The sequence below is a fragment of the Dryobates pubescens genome, chromosome 2, assembly GCF_014839835.1.
Source record: "Dryobates pubescens isolate bDryPub1 chromosome 2, bDryPub1.pri, whole genome shotgun sequence".
In the NCBI taxonomy this organism is placed as follows: domain Eukaryota; kingdom Metazoa; phylum Chordata; class Aves; order Piciformes; family Picidae; genus Dryobates; species Dryobates pubescens.
The window spans coordinates 30,456,836-30,471,933 of NC_071613.1; the positions used below are offsets into that span (position 1 = coordinate 30,456,836).

General features: G+C 39.5%; 1 protein-coding gene across 4 annotated transcripts in view; it reads left to right on the plus strand.

The window, feature by feature from the left end:
• ZNF385B (zinc finger protein 385B) overlaps positions 1-15,098 on the plus strand; it is a 125,982-nt gene that overhangs the window by 33,523 nt on the left and 77,361 nt on the right. The window contains exon 1 of one of the 4 annotated variants that reach the window (XM_054173983.1): positions 1,012-1,032. The exons of the other annotated variants lie outside the window; for them this stretch is intronic. Within the exon in view, the coding sequence (XP_054029958.1) occupies positions 1,014-1,032 (19 nt within the window). The 5' untranslated portion in view covers positions 1,012-1,013. Of the gene's footprint in view, positions 1-1,011; positions 1,033-15,098 lie in introns of those variants that run through there. 4 annotated transcript variants of the gene reach the window in all.

The following is a 15,098-nucleotide window of genomic DNA, read 5'->3' on the forward strand; positions in this document are numbered from 1 at the left end:
GCAAAACACTTAAGTGGAAGGGTTATAGTCAGGGTTCTTCAATAATCTTTGGTTTCTCCATGAGGAGTTATCTAACATTACTTTGACTACAAATTGCATCAGATAAAAACCCTTGGATTTTTTTTCCTTTTATTTTTGTGCGTGGACTTAGAGCACATCGCAAAGCGAGGGGATGCAGGGCGTGGACACTTCTTTCCACTACAAATTTATGATTTGAATCACAGCTTTCAGATGATGTGCCATTTTCTTTTATAATTAGAAGAAGGTTGTGTGGTGTTTCTTATCGTAGCAGATGTTAATTTTAATTGTGAAAAAAGTGTGTGGTGAATTTTAGTGAACAGTAGCTACTTGCCATGGTAGCAGCAGTATTCTAAATGTTTTTATTCTAGGTGAAGTTTGAAATACAAACAAACAAACAAAAAACCCACAAACAAAACCAACCAACCAAAAACCCTCACACACACACACACACAAAAAAAAAAAACCTAGCTCCTTGCTGGTATTTCTTTAGAGGAAGTCTTTTCTATTGGAGGAGATAGTTCAGTTGTGATGTAATCAGACACTAAAGAAAGGCCATTTGCCTTTGTTGAACTTGAATTTAGATTTTCCTTGATACACACTATATCAAGCAGTTTTGTAGGGACATTTTCTCTTGGCTAAAGTTAGGCAACTCGTTAAAAAACAGTTGCAGGGCAGATATATTGAAACATACAAGCTTCAAATTTTTTTGTGATGTGATGATTTTTTTTTTCTTTTATGGTTTTATTGCTTCAAATTAAGGTGGCACCAGCTGCCACCTGTCTCTGCATCACTTCTACGTAGTCTGAAGAGGTATCATTCACCAATGAGAGTGAAGTAGTGTTCCAGCAGCTTTATGGGGCAGAGCATATTTCTCAGCAGCTCAGGTTCAAGCCCTGCTCAAAACTTGCACCAAGTCAAAAAGGAGCTTGTGAGAACATTCCCTTTGCTAGATCTATTGTGCAGAACTTGCTGTTCTGTAGAACTAACTGTAGATGAGAAACATGCTTTTAGGTAAGTAATTCCATGTGGAGGTTGAAATGTGTCTTTTAACTCACTCTATAATAGAATGCTGTATGCCTGCTCCAGCTGTGTGAAAGGAAAAATACATGCACTGTTTTGCTGATTTATGTTTAATAGGAATCCATTAGTGAAAGCAGTACTCATTTGTTGTGCTGTAGGAATGGACTAGTTGAATTAGAAAATGTTTGTACTGCAGATGCCTGTGATCTCTGTTTTTTTAGATACTTTTTATCTTTATGTAAGCCTCGTCAGAGAAATACAAATGCCAAAATCAGCATTTGAACTTTATCCTTTTTTTCCTCCTGTTCAGATGGTAATCGTGACATTTTCTGAAGGAAGCCTATAAATGAAAATTCTTGTTAGTAAGCCCATAGGAAGAATGTATTGCTTAAATATTAAAATTAACTTGTTTCTTATTTGTTATCATGCTGATGGTTCACTGTGAAAATGTAATGCTTGATTATTATGTCTTTAATTTCCTTTTAGCATTATGCCACTGAATCCTGTTTACTGATATTCTATAATAGTTTCAATAACCATAAATAGTATTAGCATTTGAAATAGGGGATGTTTTCATGTGTGTTTTAAAGAACAACTTCAAATTATTAGGCTTTTGGAATGTTAATATATTGCAGATTGTACTGTACAGCTTATCTACAATGTTGAAAATGTGCATCATGCATTCAGAATTTTTTTTCACATGCCTTGGTAGACCAAAAACATAAATTCTCTCCTTCAGTCCTAGAAGTCCTGTTTATAGTTAGATTATTCTCTTGTAGTAAAATTTGGTTTTGTTTTTAGTTTTGCTTTTATTTTTTTCCATAAAAGGCAACCTTCACTGGAGAAATGTCAGATGTTGAAATAAATACTTGTAGAATGCTTATTTGCTGTAAATTCAGTGTTGTAAAATCCACTGTACTCTGTGTAAGTATGATCATCCTTGGGCTGTGGCAAATTACATCTCATAGCATTCCATTGCTTTTAAAATTAATTCTTTTAACTCTCTTTTAAACTGAAAACAATATACATCCAGTGACCATAATTTCTGGTTGCTATCACCTTATTTTAACTTTCTAAAGGTGTTAAAATGGCCTAGGGAGATGTTTCTCTTGGGCATTACTTAGGGTTAGTGCAGTATTTAGCTTAATCTAGTTAAATTGCTCCGATTTCAGCAAACCAGATTTCGTGTTTGTAGGTACTTCAAGACTACAGCTATTTCGTAAGCATTTATTCCTTGCTCTCTTCATATGTCCCTGTGACATTGTGCTATGTTCTGTTTGACGATCATATTTTTTAATTCTTTGTGGTAGAGAGAGGTTCTCTGATTTTTCTAGACCTTTGTTTTTTTAATGTTCAGACACAGTCATGATGATAATTAGCTGTGTTGTGATGAAATACATGTTGTGAAAGGTTTTAACAGAGAAGTCCAAGAGATCTAGCCTTTGAGTTTTCCCTGTTGCTCATTTATGTGATTTCAACATCCTGGATTTATAAATGTATTAACTCCTTCTGAGCTTGGAGCTGTCCACATCTTCTGTGTTGCCATCAGGGTGCTTAGTTAAACATCACTAGTCATAATTCCCTTTGCTACCATTGTCATGGTAGTGTCTAGATTCACAATTATCTTTGGGTTTTTTTCAGTGTGGCTCATCTGACAGCTTATAGACTGGGCCAGGCTGCTGTGTGTTGTTCACAGCAAACAGCTACTGGACAGTGCAGTCAGACCAAAACTTCTGGGCTGTTTTTCACTCCTGGGAGACAAGGCATAGGCATTATTAGGCATGGTCTGTCTGCTGCTCTTGGCCTCTGGATGGCAAAGCCAAGCTGACACTGGAAAAATATCTTGCAAGCTGAAAGAGGGAGGCAAGGGTCTAGAAATTGGTGTCAAGCATTTTGGGGACAGAGAGTGATTAAAACAATATAATGAAAAATGTCAACAACCAAACCCACAAAACCCCAAACCTAACCAAGCAAAACCCTCCAGTTTTAACTCGTTAAAGCTGCTTTATGCAGACCTTGCAGCTCTCTTAAGCTGAGAGAGATTTCTTTTGAGAGGGGAAACCCAGTAAATTTTGGAAGCTTGTGCACCAAAGGTGGTCTTAATTTTGGCAAAAGCTGAGCAACACAAATGCAGCCAGATGAGGAAAAATGCCCAACTGTTGTTGCTTGTGGCAGTGACTACTACTGATCCTGCAGGCAGTGAGGAAGCAGACAAAGGGCTCTGAGTCACAGGGGCAAAAGGCAGCAATGTGTGTCTGAAAAAGTCCTGGAAAGGGGATGTCTGAACTTGTGAGAGCTGTCTGGCAAAAAAGTAATCCAGGAGTACAGAAGTACTCCACTGTTAATGATATTTCCTAATAATACTAATTTTTAAACTTCCTCTGCAGGAGAGATGAAAACAAGAATTTCAGTGATGGGCACTGGTAATGGGCAGACCACAAATAAAATTTGTATCATAAGTTCATTTTTAGGTAGGTGAATATCCCTGATGCATGTACAGGTTTCTTCATTTTGCAAACAGATTATTTTTTGGGGATTGTTCAGTACTTAAAAATTTGGTCTTTGGCAACAAGATGTTTTTTTGGTGCTATAATGCTAAAACACTTTGAGCAAAGTTTAAAATCATTGTATTCTATAGCTGTAGAGAACATTGAGGTCTTCTGGAATGACTTGTTTAAATATCCTTATAGTTGATGGTGTATTTGTGGCTGAATCAATTCAGGAAAGATACATCTTAAACTCTTCCATCCAGTACTGCTTTAAAAAAATCCCCAGAAAAATACAATCATTTAATCTCTTAAAGTTACTTAAACCTTCAGGGGAAAAAAGAGTTACTACTCAAATTTCAGATGAAAGTAGTGTTTTGTGAATTCATCTGTGTCATGTACTCATACCTGATTTAAAACGAGCCATGATGTACTGCACTTTCTGGGACCATTACATAAACTTCCTTGTTCTAAACCACGCACAAGTTTGAAGTATGTAAACAGGAGTGAAAGAAACTTTGCAGTAGTTTCTCCCCGAGCAGGAAGCCTAATATTTACACAGTAATCAATAGGGCAATGATCATAGAGACAAGCAGTACTCTTTCCTAGAAAACTTGGTTTAACTGGTAAAAGAAGGTAGGAGCTATCTGAACAACAACTTTCTTATGAGTTAGATGTGTACGGTTGGGGATGGGTTTGGCTTGAATTCTGCAGAACCTTGTTGGCTGAGATATGGACATGTGCAATTAAAACAAGGGTTTGCTTAGAAACGTGTTATATTTGGAACAGATTTCCCTTCTTTAATCTTCGGGAGTTTGATCAGTCTTTCAGTAGCATTTTCTTGAGACTTTTAAAGAAGATTAGTTGAAGAGGAAAAAATTTGATCCTGATATAGCTTACTTTGGCATAGATAAAAAGCTTCTTTCTCTATTATTTACTTCTTCCTGTAATTCTTTTCTGTGACATTTATTTCTCTTTGTCCTGTGTGCCATTAAGAAGTTCTGCCTCATTGTGGGCAGATAGGTAAAGGGAAGCAAGAACATAACTGACCTCGGTGCAACCAGAAAGAGAAGAGACAGGGACCAGTATACTCATTATTTCTTGTTATTGTTTGATCTGCAAGACTAATAATACTATCTGACAATAAAAGCTGACAATTTTCAGTTCAAGCATGAAGTTACTGAATCCATGACCTTATTAGAGGAAGCTAAATCTCTTGGTTCCTCTTTTTTCCAACATCCTTCTTGTGTGGACTCAGAAAAATGTTGGTTTTTTTCCCCTAAATTCTGTAGGTAGGAATGATGGCTAATCTCATGTGCTGCTTGCAAAAGGTGAGAATGGTCAAGAGAAAGTCCTGCCTATTCCCATGCTCCTGGAGGAGATGTGTCTGTTGTAAAGAGTTTTGGTTCCCCCCCCCCCCCCCCTTTGGTAGCAAATATTTTAAGGTTAGATGCCAAACTGGAATTCAGAAAGGGTAGCTAATTCCTAACCCCAGAAAAGTAGCTACAGTGTCTAAAGTGCAATTTATTCTGGCATTCTACCTTTAAAGTGCTTGAAAATAATCTGGAGTTTCTTTGCTGCTAAAACCAAATTTTATCCTCTCTTTTTTAAGATTGAATTCTCAGGCTGTGCCAGGGGAGGTTTAGGCTGGATGTTAGGAAGATGTTCTGTACAGAGAGAGTGATTGCCCATTGGAATGGGCTGCCCAGGGAGGTGGTGGAGTCACCATCATCGGTGGTGTTCAGGAGGAGACTTGATGGGGTGCTTGGTGCCATGGTTTAGTTGTTTAGGTGGGTTGGATGGGTTGATGGGTTGGACACGATCTTGAAGGTCTCTTCCAACCTGGTTTATTATTGTTATTATAAGATCAGGTAGGTTAGAGACTGTGTTTGACAGTAGCTTCTGGGGCTATCCTTAGGTTGATTCATGCACTTTGTCTCCTGTCTAAAAATTAATCAGTTTGTTGATATTAACAACTGCTCTTTAGTGGTTTGAGACATCCTATATTAATGTCTGTCACTGTGTTTTGGTGGCACAGCTGAAACTTCAATAATTAAATGTCAACAACAGGTCTAAAAATAGTTATGAAATGTTCTTTAAGAAGTTAGTGCAGGATTCCTGAAATGATGGGTAGAAGCACAGCAGAACCAAAACACAACCCTTTCTTCTGGGAGGGTGAGGTTGTCTCTGATAGAGAATCAAAGTACTTCACATGTGAAGAAATTGTCAAAAAACCGTGGCTGACTAGAAACCAGAATTTTTGTCCCTTTTGAGGGGTGAATATAAATCTAGCCACAGGATATTCACTTACAAACTTTCAGAACTTACTCACTTACAGAAAGAAAGGATGCAAGTCCTAAAGAGCTAGTAATATTTCAAAGATCTTAATTTGGACATCCTTGTGTATACTGCATAGCTCTTCAGATTTGCACTAAATGCAAAAAACCTCATAGGAATTAATGAATCTGTTCTGAAAGGTAATGTCCATAGCTAAAGCTCTTCCTAAATCCCTGTGTGCTCTTCCCCATGTTCTTGAAAAACCAAGAAGGTTAATTTAGTTTAATGTAAAAGCCTGTTTATTTTCTCCCTGGTAGTCCCCAAACTCTAGAACTACAGATAATTTGGTAAAAGTGCTTCTCTGTAAGTGGAGGATTTGTTAGTTAGAATGCCTGAGAAGAAAGGCCACTTGGGAGATAAAATTTTGTAAGTTTGGGTTATGGGCAAATGTCAGTCAGTGGCTGAGGGCAAGAAGGAAAATTTTGTGTGCAAAATACTTGCAGCCATTTTATTTCTAATGTGCTGTCTTGAAACTGAAGGGAGGAAGAGACATCAGAACAGGAAGGGAGAGCATTACAGCAGAAGATTATAGAAGAAAAAAAAGTACAGAGGGGACAGTCAAGATCAGAGCAGGGATATCACTCATAGTGGGAAGAGAGAGACTTTAATCCAGTCTTGCTTAGAACTATAGGAAACTAAGGGCACTATAGGCATGAAAAGAGAGTAATTCAAAGTGTTTGAAGCTTTTGAAAAGATTGTGGAATAAGGATAGATTCAATCCTACAGTTTAACTGGAAAAAGTAATTTCTATGGTTGTGTGATTTTGATGGCACTGAAAGGGTAGCTGTTCAGCCAGTAAAAGATATAAAGAATACTTGCAGGTAAAGGATTAGGGTATGTATCTCTCTTGCACCGTGTTCTTATAGCTTATGGTATGTGCTGAGCTATAAAGCTGAGTGACCTGGTTTTACAAGATTCTCTGTGAGTGGTGTTCTTCACCCTTAAATTGTTAGCTTATCATTCTGGTTTTGTTGGAGATTTTGGTTCTCGCTGCAGGGGAGTGAAAGGTTGGCCTCTGAAGTAGTGCATTATATTTCTGACACTTCAAAACAAAAATCTTATCAGCATCTCCACTGCCTATCAATTGCATAATGCACTGCAGGTCAGTCTGCCATGGGGCATATGCTTCAGGTCAAAGTATCTTGTAGCTGGCTGCTCAGTCTTTATTTTTCACTTATGTGAATCCTCTGAGGCTGGTGAAATTATCTAATGGACAAGAGTATAAGTGAGAACAGAAATATCTGCAGCAATCCACAAAATCTGGTCTTTGTGCAATTTAGATGAAATGTAAGTAAACTCTTAAAAGGAGAGGCATTTTCATTTTGGTTCTGCATCTTGACTGTGAAAGAGTCCATGAGGTGTGATGTGTGGTTTCCATTTAAGCAGAATTCCAGCTATTGAACAAAATCAAACAGCTTTTCACTGCACATACTCAGTAGTATGTTCGATATTACCTGATTGTTCTATGACTTTATGCTCTTTAATTTTAAAATTATGGTCACTATCACCACTAAAATACATTTCATAATTTTTTTAATATTAAAAATGCAGTTGAAACAGAAGTGAAACTGTTATTGAAACACAAAAATAAGATGCAGTCACTAGTTTTGTTATTTTCTGATCTTCCTTTTGAAGTCCTGAGATAATTGCCTTTTCTGCCATTCCCATGGGACACCCTCCTGTTGCTTTTTGGATAGCTTGTTTTGGACATTTCCCAATATTAAGCCATGGAATATCATTAGTTTCTTCTGTTCAATCATTACTAATTATGCTGTATCAAACTAAGGCACATTCTACATTTACACTAATGTCAGAAACATTTGTGGGGCAGTGAGGGATGCTGTCACTAATTTCCTTTTAAATTGGTCCTAGTAATAGCAGTAGGAATGGCATTCTATTGTCGTGTTTAAGGGTCTTAACCACAATAAAATACTGCAAAAAATGTATATAACTAGTCAGCTCATAGATACCTTTTGAGTGGTGCTTTCCCTGCAGAGGTGTTAGCCTGTGGTTCCTACCTGGTCACTGGGTTCATAAAGATGAATTTCAGGATTCCACCATTTGGTTATTGCAGTTCTTTTGTGTCCAGTAACCTTGGTAAATTTTAGTGGCATACTCTGCATACATATGATGCTTTGAAACATTTTTTTAGATTACATGAAATGTCATCAAGCCAAATACTTGCTTCTAGCAGCTGTACGTGGTATCAGTTTACTGGTTTAGCTGTCTGCTTTTGGGACATTATGAACATGATCGTTTTACTCTTTGAGTCCCTGTCCAGGTTTAGCCTTTGAGAAATAGTATCAGATAATAAAATGGATGGGATCCTATTACATCTTAATAATAGCAAAACAAATAAGCAAACAAAAGCTACTAAATATCTCTTTTTCTTCCTCTTCAGGAATCAAGTTAAAAGTAAAGGCTTACTATACTGTAGTGCTTGATGTTTCAAAGAGACATTACTGGGATCTGAATAGTTCTTCGAATTAAAAGATCAGCTTTTGTGGACTGACTGAGTGGGTGAGGTGACTACAGGAAAACAAACCACAAAGCAAACAAAACAACTTTCTAGTGTTTGGTCAAAATAGACAAGATCCATTCAGATATGTTTAAGATGCTGAATCCATAAACCTAGGGATTTATTTGGTTTGTAGTTGGAGGGCTAGTTGTAAGATTTGGGAAATCTTTCTATTACAGCTGTCTGAGAAGTACTTTGAGATGTAGTTACGCAAGTCTAACACAAATGAGCATCTCAGCACTGTCTTTGCTTTGTAAAATTAAACAAAGGAAAGACTTCTACTTGAAAGAGAGGAATTGCTTCTTGTAAATCCAAATTTCAGGGATTGAAATCCTAGACCCTTAGAGCGAGGAAAGGGTAAGAATATTAAGAAGCATAACAAGGTCGCTACGAAGTCAGTATTTAATATCTAGTTGTGAGTCATTCGGTACTTAAAAATTATATAATACTGTCAATTATGAATACAAATCCAGGGGGAATTTAAAGACCTTTCATCAGAGTTTTAAAACCCTGATACCCTAAGGATTAATTTGCTAAGGAAACATGAACATACATAATGAGGTACCTGATACTGACTCCTATTAACTTGCATCTGGAATGATTGTTCCAACCACAAGAAACAAAAGGATGAAAGAGGGATTTATTGGAAGGGTATCAAAGGTTTCCTAATTTGAGATGTTGCAAGGACATGGCATGGTGGCTGTAATGGATTTACCATGCTCTGCCCAGAGCCTCTTGCTCTGAGCATCAGTGTAGCTTCTTTCTGCCAAACATCTTGAGGGAAAGGCTTCCTGCATCTTGCTTTAACACCAAGGGATCGCTCATCTCACAGACTAAGGCGCAACAAAAAAGTACTAAGGCAAACCAGCATGATAACGGGTAAGTCTGTAGATCTCTTTTATTTAATGCTAGCATTTACTAGATTATCTATGGGTGTGTTTGCCAGTTTCCTTATAATTCTTCATTTTCATAATTTGACTGGATCCTTCCTAAAACTTTACATGTTTGACCACTTAAATTCATTTATTCCTTTGAACTTGAGTAGCCTGAGTATGCTACTTCACCCTCCAATGTATTTAGGTATTGTACTTCTTTAAGATATTTAGAATGCAAATACAGGAAATTAAATCCTAAGCAAACCTGATTTTTTTTTTTTTTAATATAGTTGTTGTGTGGAAGAAAGACCCATACTTGGTGTGAGGAACATCTGTGGCTGGGTTTTTCTCAGCTGTCATTCAATGAATTAAGCTGGACTTCACATGGATGCTAGTATAATGTCTCTCATAAGGAACTTATATGAGCTTAAGTTTGAAATGCATACCCTTTCATATTCCTCATACTTTCTGAATATATGTTAATCTTCCAGTACAACTTGATCTTGGAGTTATCAGTTTCTTGCTTTATTTCCTTTTGAGTTCCATCTGGAAATTTTGTTTTCATTGAACAGTCTTTTCCAGAAGTCTTCCTCCTGTAAAATGGTATTTCCATATAACCTTTTTCAGTTGAAGCCTTTTATTTCCTTCCCTGTCACACATTTCTTTTAAACTGTGTTTCAGAGAAGGTTTTTCTCTCCCAAGGTGGGAACAATTCCAAACATGTTTGATAAAAAAAAAAGCTAGTGGGACTGAGCTGAGGCTGTTTTTCTTTTCCCTTTGAGTTTTAGCTAATTTCATGGTGCGTGGACTTCTTTCCCTTCCATTCAAGCTTGACTGTGGAGGCACAAGGATGTCAGAAATGTCATAATTTTGTTAGCAGATTTATCTTTTGCCTTCATCCTTTTACAGAGGTGTGGAATTGGGTTTGGCAACCTGTCAGAAATGATGTGCCAGACTGCATTTTTCTCTCTGTAGTTGGAGAAACCAGCGTCTACTGCAGTTTTGGTGTGATGATGCCCAAGTCTCTCTGCTGGCCCTGGTGGGTGCTCTTCCAACATAGGGGTTGCATGCTGTTGTCAAGCATCCCTGTGTGGCAGTTTGACACTGGCTGGGGGCCAAATTCCCACCAGAGCTGCTCTATCACCTCCCCTTCTTAGCTGGACAGCAGAGAGGGGAAAATATAAGAAAAGCCAATTACAGGACAGAAGCAATTTAATAATAATGATAGGCACTAGCAAAAGATCACAGGCAGAAGTGAAAGCGAAGAGATTTATTCTCTACTTCCCCTCAGTAGACAGTGCTGCGGTCTTGGGTAGCAGGGCTTTCAACATGTACTGGTTCCGCCTGAGGACAAACGCCATGGACAAATAGCCACACTGCTTCCTTCTTTTGCTTTGTTCTTATATCTGAGTTGATACGGGATGGAATACCCCTTTGGCCAGATTGGATCAGTTGCCTCAGCTGTTTCTCCTCCCAAGATCTTGCCTGCCCTTCAGTGTACTCTTGGGGCAGGGTAGTGTTGGAAAAACAGAGCCTGGATGCTTGTTCAGCAGCAGCCGCAACACTGATAATGTTACATTGCTGCAAAACACAGCACTAGAAGGATGCTTTGAAAATTAACTCCAGCTCAGCCAAACCCACTACACCCTGGGTAGTGGGTTGTTGATGTTTCTGAATAAGATGCTGTAAGAGGAGAGCATTCCGCCTTTTTGGAACAAGTTCCTGTCTTGCTGGGCACCTGTCCAGGCAACTGACTTAAGCTGTGCACTTTCTGTAATTGGACAAGTCTAGAGCAGGAGTGGCTGAGGCAAAACTGAGGTTAGAATAATGAAACTCCTGAGAGAGGGCAAGAAGCTTATGGGCACTGAGAAGCAGAATTAAGTATCTGTAATAAAAACTTATTTCTTCAGTCTGTCTCCCCTCTCAAGTAATAGAAAGCTGTTTGCTCAAAAGAACAAAAAAGTAGTGTTCTTCCATAATTTTATTTGCACTTTAATCACCTTTGCTGTAGATCAGAGAATTTGTAAAACTAGGATCAATCTGTGTGTTTAATTTCAGCTTATCAGTAGAATGTTCTCACTCAGCTGGAAATTTCCAAGCTAGGAAACAGACCTCTACTGTCACACAGCCTGCTTGTCCTTTCATATGTTAACATTTAATAATTTTGCTTCTGTGAGCTCCAAAGTCAATTCAAGGCTTCTTAGCAAAAGCAGATTTTGTCCAGCATGAGTAAAAGATCCTCAGTGTGAAGTGTTCCTTCTGAAGTGTCAACAAAATCTATTTCGGCACAGAGGGCGAGTTGTTGAAAGCTGTGGGTTTGCAAGAGGTTTCTATAGAGGTAAGAGGACCCACAAATGGGACGTCAGGGATGTGAGGAGGGCAGAGACAATTCAGTGACTGGGAAAAGGCATGCAGGAGTTTTTCAGTGGGGGGGGGGGGGTCTGGTGAGGAGCAGGAAGAACCATTTTTATCTTGGTCTTCCTCCTCTTCTTATGCCTTATTTCCTACCACTTCTTACCTTGCTAGAATATTTACTCCTTACTGTATTATCCTACTCATGGCAACAGGAAAGTTAGGGTCAGCTCATGGGGCAGGAAATCAACGGGCTAAAGTTGCATCTACTGATAGGGAAGGATCAGGCAGCAACCTCAGCAACCTCAAGGAATAAATTTTGTGTCCTTACTGCCACTGAGGTGTTGGGAGAAGCGCAACAGTGTCAAGTGGAGGGTGAAGATAAGTCTCTTGTACAGGAAAATATTCCTGTAGCTGTCCCTGACAGCTGCTTGCTTTGTCTAATGGTTGGCTTTGCAGACAAGACTCTATCTCATTTTATCTCTCATCCACTGTACCAAACCAGGGATAACCTACTATTTATAATGATCTTCAGAAATTCTCTGACTTCCATGAACAGGATTTAAGATAGAAAACTCTTTAGGTGATACTAATTTTCATCCCATGTTTACTGTACGCTGGGGAGCAGTAGCTGCAGTGAGATGGAAGGAATTAATCGTCTGGAACTGGAATCTGAAAGGTTCCAAGCATCCCAGGGCTGGGCTGGGCTGAGCGTCCTCCATTCCTGTCAGTTGCAAGTTGGATTGTAGTGTGAGTTAATGGATTATGAGCAGCAGGCAGTGGGATTCAGCTGTTAGTTTGAGTGTCTACACATTGTGTAGGAAGGTTTGTGCTAGAGAAAAAGCAGATCTCTGTGGCTACAAGGAAAAAATCAAGGAGAGGATCCTTGATTTTTTTTTTCCTAGTTTCTGTGGATGGAGCAACACTTTACCTGAGTTGGTAAGGAAGATGAAGTATGGAACTTCCCTATTCTTTTCCATTTTGATGTTATTTGCAACCTACAGGCATATGGAGAGAAAATAAGGTAAGCTTTTTGGCAAAGCAGCTGTTGTGTCCTTCGGGATATGGAGCTAGAGGGAACTTCTGTGCTAATCTCTTGTGCCACAAGACTGTAAGATAAGTCTCCTCTGCCTTTGTTACCAGTGGAACTAGGGTGGGCAGGAGGAAGCATAGATCTCTTTTCTTGTCTTTTGGGATATTTTTTGAGGAAGGCTTTGATTCAGAAGTTACTATTTATAATAACTTCCATTAAACCCCAAGACTCCATACTGGCAAGTAGCATCCTATTACTAAGGAACAAGCCTTTCTCAAGCATTGAGATTGCTATTCAGCTGTTCTTTTGTCTCCATGGCAACTTTAAATGTAACAACAAAGCAGTAGGTTATATTGTCAGCCAAAAAAATCTGTAATGCTCAAGTGATTGTTGATAGCAGCAAAATGGGTGCTAGTTCAGGGTCACTTACAGCCAGTAATAGATACTGAACCAGTGGCTGAAGTATTGCATGCAACATTTTAAAGCAGAAAACATACCAGAAAAAGTAAAGCTGATGTAACTAACAGATCTTATATATTATACATGAAGTAGCATTTTAAAACTCAATAGGAAACTGTGGTTTACTTTCTCTACTGGAATGAGTTGCATGAAAAGAGAAGTGCTCCTTGTCTATATGATATATGCCACCTGGAGAGAAGCTCAAGTTTTCTTCCCAGATTGTTGATGGAGCACAGAACAAATGCCACGTTAGAAAAGTGGGGTCAATTCCTAAAAGGGATAAGGCTTCAAGTTCTCCTCTAGCTTCAGTGTTGATCTGAAAAAGGAAGCATGTTAAGAAGGCAATGCTTTTCTTACAAATAATAAAATAAAAGGGAATTGGGAGGAATTATCACCAGGTTTTGATCTTAACCCCACGGTAGTGAGGGTTTGGATATTTTACTGACATGTAAAATTGAAAATCGTTCATGGGGAAAAAGCCTTGAGAAAATTGGACTGAATGCTGCTGAGACTAGTGCTGGAAACTAGCTATGAGAGGAGAGCAATTTCAAAAAAGGATGCTTAATGTCAAAGCAGGAAGAACAGGATGCAAAGGAGTTTTTATGTAGTTGAGGCATAAGGAAATCCATTCTTAAAAGTAGTGACAAATGAGTGAATGAAAATAAAACAGTATTATCTTAAATAATTTGTGCCTGATAGTTGACAAATCTCTTTGAACTATTGGTGCTGGATGTACTGGGGGAATTCTGCCTCTTAAAAATGCATGTATGCATGCTGTCAAGCAGTATGTACCCAGACACCTTTTGGAATATTAAATTAGCTGAGTTTGAGCTAATTTAACTACTTTTTCCAGTTAATGTAACACACTAGTGCTCTGTATTTTGTAAAGGTGTCACCTCATTTCTTAAATCAAGGGTTCTTGACTAGGATGCTGAGAGAGCTGGCAGATGAGCTGGCCAAGCCTCTCTCCATCATTTTCCACCAGTCCTGGCTCACCAGAGAGGTCCCAGATGGCTGGAAACTGGCCAATGTGATGCCCATCCACAAGAAGGGCCAGATGGAGGAACCTGGAAACTACAGGCCTGTCAACCTGACCTCAGTGCCACGAAAGATTATGGAGCAGAGAATCTTGGGGGCAATCACTGCACACTTGAAGGATGGCCAAGGGATCAGGCCCAGCCAACATGGATTTAGGAAGGGCAGGTCCTGCCTGTCCAACCTGGTCTCCTTCTATGATCAGGTGACCTGCCTGGTGGATGTGGGGAAGGCTGTGGACGTAGTCTACCTGGACTTCAGCAAGGCCTTTGTTGCCATTCCCCACAGCAAACTCTTGGCCAAGCTGTCAGCCCGTGGCTTGGACAGCAGCACTCTGTGCACTGGGTTAGGAACTGGCTGGAGGGCCAATCCCAGAGAGTGGTGGTGAATGGTACCACATCCAGCTGGCGGCCAATCACTAATGGTGTTCCCCAGGGATCAGTTCTGGGCCCCATCCTGTTCAATATCTTTATTGATGATCTGGATGAGGGGATTGAGTCAGTCATCAGTAAATTTGTAGATGACACCAGGTTGCTAGCAGGTGTTGATCTGTTAGAGAGTAGAAGGGCTCTGCAGAGGGACCTTAACAGGCTGGACAGATGGGCAGAGTCCAACATGATGGCATTCAACAAGTCCAAGTACCGGATGCTGCACTTTGGTCACAACAACCCCATGCAGTGCTACAGGCTGGGGCCAGAGTGGCTGGAGAGTGGCCAGGCAGAAAGGGACCTGGGGGTACTGGTTGACAGCTGGCTGAACATAAGCCAGCAGTGTGCCCAGGTGGCTAAGAAGGCCAATGGCATCCTGGCCTGCATCAGAAATAGTGTGGTCATCAGGAGCACAGAAGTCATTGTGTCCCTGTACTCAGCACTGCTTAGGCCACACCTTGAGTCCTGTGTCCAGTTCTGGGCCCCTCAATTTAAGAAGGACATTGAGACTCTTGAACATGTCCAGCGAAGGGC